General features: G+C 33.0%; 1 protein-coding gene across 1 annotated transcript; it reads left to right on the top strand.

Annotated features, from left to right (window-relative positions):
* The first annotated feature begins 6,976 nt into the window (after positions 1 to 6,976).
* On the top strand, positions 6,977 to 11,425 carry LOC106056926 (serine/arginine-rich splicing factor 2-like). Its single transcript, XM_013213859.2, has 2 exons — positions 6,977 to 7,522; positions 10,631 to 11,425. Exons 1-2 carry the CDS (start codon positions 7,167 to 7,169, stop codon positions 10,734 to 10,736), a joined length of 462 nt encoding a protein of 153 aa, XP_013069313.1. The 5' UTR covers positions 6,977 to 7,166; the 3' UTR covers positions 10,737 to 11,425.
* The last annotated feature ends 1,789 nt before the right edge of the window (positions 11,426 to 13,214 follow it).

Here is a 13,214-nt window from a genome sequence, read left to right as displayed (position 1 = left end):
GCCCTGAGTTGTCAAGTTCTTTAAGTTGGTGGTGTATGGTGCAGTTTGCAGAGAGCCTGGATAGTGAGATTCGTAACAATATAAATATATATGACTTGGTGGTCAAAACAGATGAAGCACTTAATTAAAAGGTGTTTATAAGATGTTGTAAATGTGTATGTGATGCTATATGAATATCTGTGATGTGTTCCATTCTTTAATTCTAAGATTTAATGAGAAATGTAATAGCCATTGAAACCTACTTTTATTGGGCAATGATCACTAAGACAACTCTTTGGAATAATTTGAGTCATTAAGATGTCCTGAGCTCCACAACTTTTTTGAATGCACCATGTATGAATTGGCAATGATCCACATGCATCTAATTTCATAAAACTTAATGATATCTATATTTCCCTCAAGTAAATCACTACACCAATCATAGTGAACCTTGTACTTATTTTATTGTACCACCTATATCTCTCAAAACTTTACTGATTATCACATGACTTTTTTTCTGTTTACTGTTTTGCTTTTATCAAAAAACTTAATTTCACTTGTCAAGGAGTCCGATGGACTATTGGGGTGTCACAAGTAACCCTTACATTCATATCTAACTGTGTCAGATTAAGCACTGGCCAAGAAACTTCAAATAAGCAGGTTTTGAGAAAAAAAAATGCTTAATATTTTAAATTCAAAATGTTTCATGTGCAATAAATTTCTGTTTTCTTTATTACTTGTTATATTTGGTAAATAAGTAAATAAAAAATATATGGGTTAAATTTATTGTCCATACGATTTGGCGGTTTTAGATTTAATTTTAATTAATTTTATGAAAAATATATTTAATTAATTCAAATTCACTTAACTAAAATCAACCAAAAGTGATGTGGCAATAATAACCAATAAGGTGAGGTTAAAGCCATTTATCACAACCATTTTACATTGTTTACATGTTATCTTTAGTTTTTAAGCAAATTTTTGTTTTTTTAAGAATCAATTTATGAAAATAATCACAACTTCATTATAATTTGATAAAATTAGTAGATTTTTAACAATTAAAAACCTAGTATGTCTCTTTAGATTTGGAATAGAAAGAATTTTTTTTTTATAAATGAAAATAGCAACAACTTGGCTAATTTGAATTGATTTATAATTTACCTGCCTATCTAAATTAATTATCAATAGCCACCATTTAAAAAGGTGATGCTTTAATTGTTTCCTTTATGTTTTTAAAAAGTATATGTAAGCATTATTAATTATGTGACATGCCAATTGTTGTTAAGAAGTTTTCTTATGTATATTTTTTCATCCCAGTGTAGAATGGTAGAAAATTATTTGAAAGATTATTTTTAAAAAAAAGGAAATTTAAGCTATTATGTGACACTTTGACTTTACATCTAACAAAAAAAAAAGCTGTGTACTGAGAACTTTGAATTTCCCCTAAAAATGTGTCCTTTAAAAAGTAAGTACATTGAGTGACATTCATATTAATTAATACAATTTCAATTTAGATTTCATGCTCTATTAGGGTTTGTTTTTTTTATCATATTTCAAATTACCATTTGAGATTTTGAAACTTGACTTAAAATTAATGTATTTGTTTTAAACAATCTTCTATAATCACTGAAAAAAGCAGATGAAATATGTTGTTGTTTTTTTTTAAGAAATATTCCCTTTGAATAATTAGATTATATTTTATTAAGATCAACAACACAATATTTCAATTTGTTTTAGATAACAATTTGGAAAAAAATTATAATTATAAATCTTTTTCTTAATGACTTAACATTTGTCACAAATGCATTCAGTATATTTGTTCACTATCTTTGATTTTAGCAATATTTATCTTGTATAAAAATGACAGTGCTATCTCTTATAGTCTTACAGTGATGTCATACTTGTCCAATTAAATGATGTTTTTTCTATTCATATTTTTTTTCTATTGCTTTTTGAATGAATAAATAATCTTTGTAAAATGAATACATTCTTATCAAAGATTACCTAGTCATAATAAGAAAAATAGGATTTTAAAAAGTTGTTTTTTTTTAAGTAAATAATCTTATTTCGTCAAGGAGATATGATAGGCTGTTAACATTTTAGTCCCAAGTTGAAACCATGTTCACTGTCATCAGTTAGGCTATAAGTAAATAACAATTTTTCCTGTATATATCAACAATAGTTAAGAGAGAGAAAACAGCAGAACAACTACCAACTTCTCTACCAATCATGATAAAGAATGAGTAGTTGTTCATCTCTTTGCCGTGTAACATTTGTTAAAATAAGAGTTACATAAGTCATAGCATTCAGAGTTCCCTTTTTTTACGTTAAAAAAAAGTTTTCAATTTCAGACTCTCAATTTACTTTTATAAGGGAAGTAACCAGCTATTTCATTTTGTGAATTCATTCAATTTGTTCATTAATTTCTCCCTTATTTTTTTTTATTTTTACTTTTATGTAGCTATCTGTAGCCTTCATATTTACATTGCCGAAAGCTACTTTGTATCATATCATTGTCTTTATGATTTTGTAAAAAAAAAAAAAAAAAAAGCTTTTCAATGTATTCTGAATTCTGATATTTTGAAATAAACAATTTTAACAATACCACTTTTTAGTCATTTCTGTTTTTCAATAACATCATTTTGAAAAAGTTTAGTACACCGACCTCGGACAGCAAAGTAATAGTTCATATTATTTCTCATTATATTTAAACTAATAACATCTTCATACAAACATGTGTTTTTAACTCAAAGCCATCTTAAAGCAGTATCCACGTATTTCTTAGTTTCTTGTGTTCTAGGTGTAAAATGAAAAATAGTGGAAACAATAGCAACAATCTGAATCCTCTGTGTGTTCTTTCATTTTGTAAACAAATTCAACGAGAACATTTTACTCTCCAGTGAACCATGTTTGTGAGCCAATTGTCTGTGAATTATTAGTCGGTTGAATCAAATGTCGTGAGCTATTTGTCGTGCTTCCAATATCAGAACGTCCCTCACCTATTTACCTTGACATTTTATATAGATACCGGTATATATAGATATTTGATAGCGCTCTTCTTACAATGGTAGACACTAGCGGAAAGAATTTGTGAAGCTCAGACGCTGAAATATAAATATTCCAAACATATCGTAATTGTAGATGAAAAATAAAAAGGAAATTTGTCATAAAGTTGTTTTTTTTTAATTTAAATCTTATCGATTGCATTCTTCAAACCTTCACAGAACCCATGGCGGGAGCCAAGAGTGCCCCCCCCCCCCAAGGCCGCTAGTTGTAAAAGAGGAGGGCAGGGTGAACGAAATTTATCTCATTTAAAAAATTTGAGAAACACTGGTCTACATCAATTTTTATTCTTAAGTAGTAGGTCTATACATTGTGGTCTATACTCTAACGATACAGATATCTACACCCTTAAGAAAAGTTGTTTGACAGAAAAGTTGGCCAATATTCTCTCTAGAAGGTACGGACTATGTGACGAAATCTGTGCTGGCATTAGGCCAATAGCTACCATACGATCCAGCCCTCAAAGTGCTGATAATAATGCCAGATAATAATGATAAGCATCCATTCGTTAATGTCCGCATAATATGTAGAGTCTGGTAATGCATAGAAAATTAAATTCATGCATGCAAGAATTTACGTAATTTGTAGGCCTATTCGAATGCTGGTATACTAGACTAAGTTCACATTAAAGTAAATTGTATAGTCTTTTCGAAATAGAAGATACGAAAAACATGCATATTTGAAACCCTGCTGGACCAAGTTAAACAAAGGACGTTTAGGCTACGATGCCTTCATCAGCTACAAAAAACACACACACACACACAAAGACAAACAATTAACACAAAATAGTCTTAAGTGAACTTATTTGTCCGATGTTGTTGTTCTCAATCGAGGCAGAAAAGAAATGAGCTCACTGCTATCAACAACAACAATGCAATGACAAAAACACCCGTCTGCAGATCAGGAAGAAAATCGTACAATCCGAAAAATGGCCAGCTCCAACCATCGAAGCAAAAGCCACCTTAACCTACGCTATTTGTAGAAATAGGGCTCCATAGCCACATGAGGAAGTGTGCTCTGAGATGAAGCATAGTCGTTCTACGACTGAAGGAGGCCAATGAATGGCATTAAGGACCATACTTCCATTCCAAGCAATCCTCTCGACGTCGGCCCACCAGCCTATGGGAGCAGCCCACCGGGCATTTTCCCAAATAGCAAGCCCGCCTCTGCTGTTTAGACTAGTGTAGACCCTGCCTAGTATAAATCAGACAACCAATGAACTCTAGATCTAAAACAAACCTACTAGTACTACTAGTAGGTCTACCAGATCTAGATCATTAATTTAGGCCTACTACTATTGTTATAAAAATTGATACACTGACCTAGATTACATATAACTATAACTTTAACTAGATCTAGATGTCTAGATAGATTTTAATGTATAAATCTAGATCTAGTACTAATAGTAGTAGGCTTAATTAGAATTAGGTTATTACTTATTAGTAGGCAACTGCATAGGCATAGGCCCTACTCTTATTAAGTCTTAACCGAAGCACCAAGACCAAGCCACCAAAGGGCAAAAGAATAAATCAATATCTTAGATCTACCTCTATATAGTTTATATAGATTGTAGCTCTACATTCTAAATCTAGACATCTATAATCTATCTATCTAGATATAGAAGAGATGCCTATAGATCGCAAGGTCTGAAAGGGGAACTTTATCATCTGACTAGATAGATATTACCCGCTGACCGCGGGTCTTAACTGCAACATCTAGATCTAAATCTATATAGATAAAGATATCTATGTATAGCTCCTAGAGTCTAGTTCTAGATATCTAGATCCTGAATCTAGTCTTTTTACTTCCGTAGTCACACTTTTCATAAAAATCAAAATAGATGGCGCTAAAAACTTTCTCCTTTGCCAAATTAGATATTTTCTGGTTAATTTTTTGTTTGTTCGGAAACATGGTCGTTCTTGTCCATTCTTTCTGGAAAGCAGTGTATTTTAACAATGCGGGCTAATTTGAGAACAATTACATAATGCCATGCACTTTCATTGTGGTTTTAACACCTGTTTTATGAAAAAGTTTTTATGTGTGAGATGTATAGCATAAGGTGTAGGTAATGAAAAACGAAACTGCTTATTTATATTTTATGAAATATAGACGTTACTTCAAAAAAGACGATTACGTTTTAACGCGTGTTCCTACTAGTCAATCTACTCATTCGTGTTATGCAATGACTTAAATTCTACCAAGTCATTGTTTTTTCTTTGCGAATGAGGCAATCCATTCATTGCTGTAATAACACTAGGATTAGATTATCACGATATAACTTTTCATATGTAGGCCTACACAAAATGTCTATGGAATTTAATTTTATTCAAAGACGATTATATTATATATTTCAATGACATTATCAGATCATTAGGATAAACTTTAAAAATTAGGCCTGATTGTATTAAGCACACAGACTGAACTAACCAAGTGATTAGGTCTAAACTTGGGAGTTAGACTTTTTTTTTTACAAAGCTTATATCAACTCACTCTGTCTGTCAGGTAAAAACTTTATTCAATATATTTCTACTACAATCATTCTCGGATTATTATATTTGCACAATTATTCATTGTCGTAAACAATGAATCAATCGAAAAAATAGTCAATTAATAACTGGTTATTATTTATTTGGTTTGATACCAACAAGGGAAATTAATCCATCAGTATTCAAAGACATGGTTAAATATGTAGGGTTTTGTCCCCGTTATTTCTCCCACACCCATTTTTGAAACTTTGAAACAATTATTTCTTGTATCTAAAAACAAAATATGAATCAATTTTTATATTTGTCAATTAATTATTTTGTTTGATCTCGAATAAGAGAAGTAACTTCTACTTTATAGAGACATATATTTGTAAGTGCGGAGTTCTTCCCCTTAGGTACGTTTTCTGTTTAAGGATTTTTAATTATTTTTTTTCATATTAGCTTCAATAGCTTTATTGACCTGTTTGACTTGATATTTCTTAGTTTTGTCCACGATTTCACTTGGCTTCCGAAATAAATCTTGGTGATGGCTGGGATTTTAAACTTGAGATTTTTATGATGCCTTTGAGGCCAACAAAACTCTGAATGGTACCTGGCATTAGATGATGAAAATATAAAGCGGTTGATTGTTGTGTTAGCAACATGGCACCCTCGATAACCATCAGCCAAAGAATCAGATGACCGTCTATATTCATCGCAGGAGAATGTGGCATTTTGGTTTGGTGATAGCAGAATCAATAATTTTTCGTTTGACTCGCTTTTCTTCCAGAGCTGAGATCATTACTTTTCCCTCTCCATTGCTTTGTTTGTCGCTATTTCCACATAGTGCAATCTATGGCTATATCTTCCAAGTAGTCGACATCGATGTCCACTGTTTTGATGTCCTGTTTGATTACCTATACGTAACGGAAGTGAGGGCAACCCATTTTTCTTGTGTCAGGATGACCTTGGGAAATCGTTCAACCTCCATACGGCGGATATATCCAGGTAAGCTTTGCCTGAGAGTGGTGTATAAACTGGGAGACCTGAGCAAGAAATTATCCCAGTCTTGCTAATTCTGTCTTGTCATGTCATTTTTAAGATAAAGTGGAGACAGTGCAAGTGGAACACATTTAATTTTTTGTTCCACGCTCTGCTACTTACTATAGGGTACTCACTACTCAGGACACATTGACTTGCATCTTTGTTTTTGTTGTTTTCCAAGACACTTGAGCTTAATCTGGCGAGAGTTCATGCATCCATCCCTATGCGCTTTGTGATCTCCTTCTCTAGGGACAGATCGTTTTTTATTGTGTATCTTAAGTAGCAAAGCTCATGCACAGCATCCAGCAGGGATTTATTGTTTAATTTGGTTGATGCTGATGGATCATGTAATCCCATCACATATGTTTCTTATCTTATAGCGCACAGATAATTACGTCCAAGATCTAAAGGCAAAAATAAATTTCATTTGGCAACACTGACTATAGAAACGGTCACAACCTTGATTATACTCTATTGTTTGGCTTGATTGTGTACAGTCATTAGATCTACATAGGCCTATAACGTAAATAGATATTGATCTCTAGTCTAGATCTACTTTAATGATAATTTGTTAAAAGGCTCAATTTATTTAGAATCTATTAATCATCTTTTAAAATGAGTAGAATAAATGGACGTGGCTCACCACCGGACTTAAGAGGAATGTTTTCGGTTAAAGTTGACAATGTTGATTACAGAGCAACAGCCGATGATCTTCGTCCTGTCTTTGCAAGGTTTGGCATTTTGGCAGATGTTTACATTCCAAGAGACCCATCGACGAAAAAAAGTAGAGGCTATGCATTTGTGAGATATTTTGATAAAAGAGATGCAAAAGATGCAGTGAGAGCAATGGATGGCTTTATCTTCAATGGCAGAGAACTACTATGCAAAATAGCAAGATATGGACGACCCATCGACGAATACAGGCGTATTCGTCGAGAACAACTCGCCCATCTACTTGGGCAAAGGGACCGGTAAGTTGATTTTGATCTAGATTATAATAGATCTAGTCTAGATATTCTTCAAAGATTGCATGTATTTTCATTTCAAATGCATTTAATGGTGTGAGCAGGGCTGCCGCTACCTCTTTGCAATGTGTGCATTGCACGCAGGCGGCCAAATCATTATTTCAAGGTTAATAAAAAAAATTACTCAAATATTTTAATATTTTATATAATTTCTAATTATTCCATTATCCTGTGAAAACTATTTAATAAAAAGAAAACGATATTCGTTCATAAGAAGCTATTATGGAAACTTGTTAATAAGAAAAACTTGAGCGCGCGCGAGGGATTCCCACGGGTTTTTCCATTAGGCGCCTATTCATTTCTGACCTTGAATTTTCGCGGGTTATCTGTAATATTTGTTTCGAATGACGCTTACAGTAAGTTAAAACATTTTTTTTCTTCTAAAGTAGGTAGCTACTAACTACATATAAATATTGTTGTTTAGTCGAGTACCCCGCCTTGTAAGTAGACCAACAAAAAAAAAAGGGGGGGGGGGCGGCGATTTTCATAGTAGTTATTAATCCGTGTCTGAACAATACCAATGTTTACAAATTAAAATATCTTAAGTAAGAGATATCGTTTCATCTTCTTATAAGACCTTATCAAATGTAGACCGTTTTCGCGAGAGGCGTACCGTAAGCAACAATATGGGTTAAAACTTTTTTAAGAAAACATTTGAAAACGTCTCCGCTAGAGTGATTCTTCTGGATTTTCTTACCTGGGGCTAGTCGAATTTCTTGCGACTATTGTACTATTATAGTGACGATTATTGCGTGAAAAAAATGTACGAGACAGAAACGTCTTAAGTAGCATGAAGATGATCTTTAAAAAAAAAATCACGCCATTACAGACTTCCGTGTCCTATATATACCTACTTTTTACCTAGATTGTCCCTCGAATAATACTATTGACCAGGGATGCCTCTTTATTACTAGATATTTGTTTTACTAGTTTGAATAGTTCGCTCTTAAAGAAAACTCCTTATTATTGGCCTTTTTTAAATATTCTTTCTACTTATTACGAGAAAAGGTGTAAACGCTAGGAGAAAGAATTTCTGAAGCTGATAACGCCAAAGTACGCTGAGCGCAGGGACCCGGCCCCGAAATCAGACCCCTTACCGACTTGAGCAGAAACCCGCCGAGTGTTCAATTCGTTCTCCAGAAAGAACTTTTTAAAACGCTTAAAAATTATGTAGGCAACACTATTCCCCCCCCCCCAAAAAAAAAAAAGAAATAAACAACAACGGACTCGTTTTAGTTAAATTTCATTATGTAATTTTGGATTCTAAACATAGTGTTCAATTACTATAATGAAAAATAAAACTTAAAAATTGTGTTATAATTATGACGAAGTTTTTTGTTTCATTACATTATTAGAAAAACTCACGGTCCTCAATGTGGGAGCCTATATTGCTCCTCTAGGTCTCCAGCTTCTAAGGAGCTCGAACGAAAATTTTAATATGTATTGGGTCGCCACCCGGAAATGCTTAAGAAACACTGCCTTAATGTGTTTTATTTCAAGTCATTGTATAAGTGACTTGTACTTGGGCTTATTTGTTTTAAATCAATTCAAGAAAAATATTCAGCGCTGAGTTGCTTCATGTTGTGCTAGTGGTGTGCTGGATAAATTTGTAATCACCTCCGAATCGGCGAATATCAGATGATTTTAGACACAATGCATATCTCTCCAAAATACTATCGTGATAATCATTATCAAAGTTTACGAAACGTTTTGTGTTTCGAGTCACTTTATTTTGTATTTAATGGTCCATATCGGTTGTTTTAGGAATAAATAAATAAATAAATAAAGACGACATTACAGATAGAAAAGGAATAAATGATTAGGGTCTTATTAATTCTGAAAAGGCACGAATATATATCTAATGCAGAAAGAAAATTTTAAAAATGCTTTTGAAAAGAAAACAATAGATGCAACGCATTAAAGAATGAATGACTTTCAAAAGCAGCCTTAGCATACTTTATAGAATGAATTATTATCGGCTATGTCTCGCTTTTAAAGGATCCACTAATAGCTTATTTCACACACACACACTTATCAATTAATACAGGCAGTTTCAAAATTTGGGTGAAATAGAAAATAAAATCCTTAAAATTGTAGATGTAAGCACACAAATACTTTCACAAAAAAACAACATTAGATTGTATACCAGATATGTCTCATACGAACAAATCACAATTATTAGCCAATCGCTTCTGTTTCTTGCCTAATGTTGCAATACATGAACATTCTCAGGGTTTTGTCCATTACTGGTACAACTGGAGAAGGACTCTATGACTTTGTAATAGAAACAAAGACAAAGTTACAATTGGAACTAAAACATCTTAGAGGGCATGAGAGATACGACAAGGCGTGAATATTGTTGTAAACCTGGTGGTGACACAGATGGGGGTAGTGCTGTGTGTGTTCTTAGCCTTCCCAAATCGCCTCAGTCCAGCGCAGGACGAGCGGTCAACTGTGACCAGTGACAGTACACGCCAGTTCGGCAACGACCTGTGTGTAAATATTACGCACGCAAGTCACGGCGATTGTGATCATTCTGAGTGGTCAAGAACGTTCCATCCGATTCTATAAGAGCGAGTGTGTCAGAAAGACGGGACTTCACATTACCTCGCTATGTGACCAGTACGAGGCACGGTGTGTGTAGTCAGGCGGAGCAAGACTAGGTTTTTGTAAAGACAGTGTTAATGTTGTTGCCAATTGCGATGTATTTGAAATTAAACTGACTGATACTTTGGAGCCCTGAGTTGTGAGGTTCTTTAAGTTCGTTGTGTCGTGTGGTGCAGTTAGCAGAGAACCTGGATAGTAGGAAAGATCGTTACAATATGAAAGGGAAAAAAAGAATGATCTAAAAAAAATGGTAGGCTACATGGTCCAGCTCAGTCGTAATACTTTTTTTTTTTAGAAAAAAAAAAAGGGGGGGGGAGCGGCATTTTTTTTATTTCGCACGAAGGCGGCCACAACCCTCGCGGCGGCCCTGGGTGTGAGACAAATAGTATGATCAATTTCTTTGCAGAAAGCATATAGATCTATGAGATATTTTTCTTTTAATTTCAGATCCAGATCTCCCATAGGACGATCTAGATCTAGGTCTGCAGATGAATCAGACAGTAGTACTAGCAATGAGTCGGTCGGAGAATATTATAGACTTGTCAGAAGATAGGAGTCCTCGCTGTAACGGACCCTTTACTGATGTGTATGCTTGGTGGAGAAGAATTTAAGTTCAGATGAATTTGTGAGACACGTTTGTACTCAACATTTACTTAGATCTAGTTTTAAATGTTTAGAATATGTCCATTCATAAAATAGAGACCTAATGATTGATAAAGAAAACTGTGGAATCTTTGAGGAAAGGAAGTAGAGGCTGACAGAGTAAATGCAATTAAAGTATGTCTATGTTTCTATGTGAAATTTAAAAAAAAAAAGAGCTATGTTCAAAGACATTCAGATAAAAAATTCTTTTCATTTCTAGGTATAAAGAGAAACTTATTTGATGTGATTATTTTTTTTAATATTAAAGGGACATTTTTAGAGCAGAAAAAAAAGAAAGCATATTTAATGATTTTTTTTTTCTTTTAATTCGTAAAGGGTCTGAGATTGCAATGTCCATAACTCTCATGCCAATCATGTTAGAATGTCACTTTAGAAATTAGTTCTAAAGGGTTGGGGTTTTTTTTTTGGTCAGTATATATTTATTTTGAATACAGATATATATAAAAATACAATTATATATATATATATACACCCAATATATTTATACTGTATAAAATGACATATTTTTGTCAAATGACTGCCATTTTATAAACAGGCAATGATATGTAATATAATAAAATGTGTTGCAACAATGAAGAATGTATTGTTAATGTGCTACATAACTTAATGTTGTAAGTTTCTTTATAGTAAAAGTGTGGTTCGAGTAATGTACCTAGAACTTGGTTTAAAAAAGCAACAACTGTCCTTTACATTTAAAAGTAGACTCATGAATAAAGCCTATTAATATGTTTCTTAAACTAAAAAAAAGTATACAAGTACAGCAAAAGGAAAAGGCTTACAACCTAATATAGAAAGCAGTTACCACTTGCAAAATAGAATATGAACTGAAAATGTGATTGCCCGCATGCTTTGAAACTCTTCTAGACAACGTTTTGCTGCTGAGCTGTAAGCTCTTTTTCAGAAATAAAGTAATTAAAAATTGTAGCGAAATCTACTCTGCTACAAATACATTTAAAATGCATTGCTGTTGTCTTTCATTTATTTCCAGAAATATTCACTGACAAAATGAAAACAGTAGGTCTTTTAATTATCACGTTTATACTATTTTCAACCACTTGTAAATTCATTGTCCAATTGACTTAGGTTTAAAATGTTTCTATAGACTGAACTAAAACGAAATGTGTCATTACTTTTACAATGAATCGATTTGAACGGATAGCCACAGAAGGTAGATCACATCATGGACAGTCCACATGTAGTCCTCCTTTTGACGTCTTCACAAAATCCATATAAATGTTGCTGGTGTGTTTATTGATTCTAGGTTCAAATGACTGTGCCACTTGCTTAAAAACGTATGGTGGGTCCTTTTAAATAAAATGTGGTAACACATTTACGATTTAAATTAATGAATAATGTAATAAAGCAAATGTGTATTGTAGAGAAAAGAAATAATACAACTGTTTTAAATGTACAAATGTTCAAAACACTGAAACAAAACGCGAATGCACATCTGACTCACTACACAACACTTTATTCTCTCTCTTTATGTAGTCATTCGCTGGCATTACGCAAAACTAATTACAACGACAGCAAACGAAACGAACAATCATGCAACAGGTTACCTCAAACATAAGATTCACATGTGAAATGTGCTGTTTACGTTTGACTCTAGGATGTCTTTGTATTCTTCAAGTCTGTTTAGCTTTGTTAAAAAAAATATTTTTTTTTCTGAAATAGGTATCCAATTGTATCCAATAGTTATCCAATGGTTGATCTTTGCTAATTTTGTTTTTAGTTTCTAGAGGTCTCATTTTCAATGTTTGGATTGTCAAACCAGGCAGCATGTTGAAACTTAAACTACTACAGATAAGACCGAAATGAGGACGTAAAAATCGCCCCTGGCATTACGACCCTATCATTAATTAGTTAATATTGAATGCTTTATCAGATTATCATCATTATATATAAGTCAATATTGAGTGCTTTATCGGATGATTTTGAAGCTATTTAGACTCTTCTATTATTGAAGAATAATGCATAACACTTGAAAAAGGAAATTACTTAACGTGAAAAGTTATTGCTACCGTCCAAATTAACTGACTCGTATGTCTGCTCATCTCTCTATTCAACGATTTAGATGTACACGCTGGCACATCGTTTATGACTGGCTCCAAATCAGAATGTCTCTATCAACATTCTTCAAGTTGAAATCTACCAAGTACTAGTGTTCTTATGTCAAGATGAATTGTTATTACAATAAGAATGACATGTTTCTGCTGGTCATTTGAAAACATGCAATAATTAGTTTAATTTTCATGCTTAATATTCAATTCCTACTCCTACTTAGAAGATGAAACGAGCTTACTTACTTTAATGTTTTAAGTATTTGTTATAATGTCATTTTTAAAATTAATTAATTCAATACGTG

This window comes from Biomphalaria glabrata, chromosome 3, assembly GCF_947242115.1.
Source record: "Biomphalaria glabrata chromosome 3, xgBioGlab47.1, whole genome shotgun sequence".
Lineage (NCBI taxonomy): Eukaryota > Metazoa > Mollusca > Gastropoda > Planorbidae > Biomphalaria > Biomphalaria glabrata.
The sequence above is the reverse complement of the archived record's forward strand: the minus strand, read 5'-3'. Positions and strand labels throughout refer to the sequence as shown.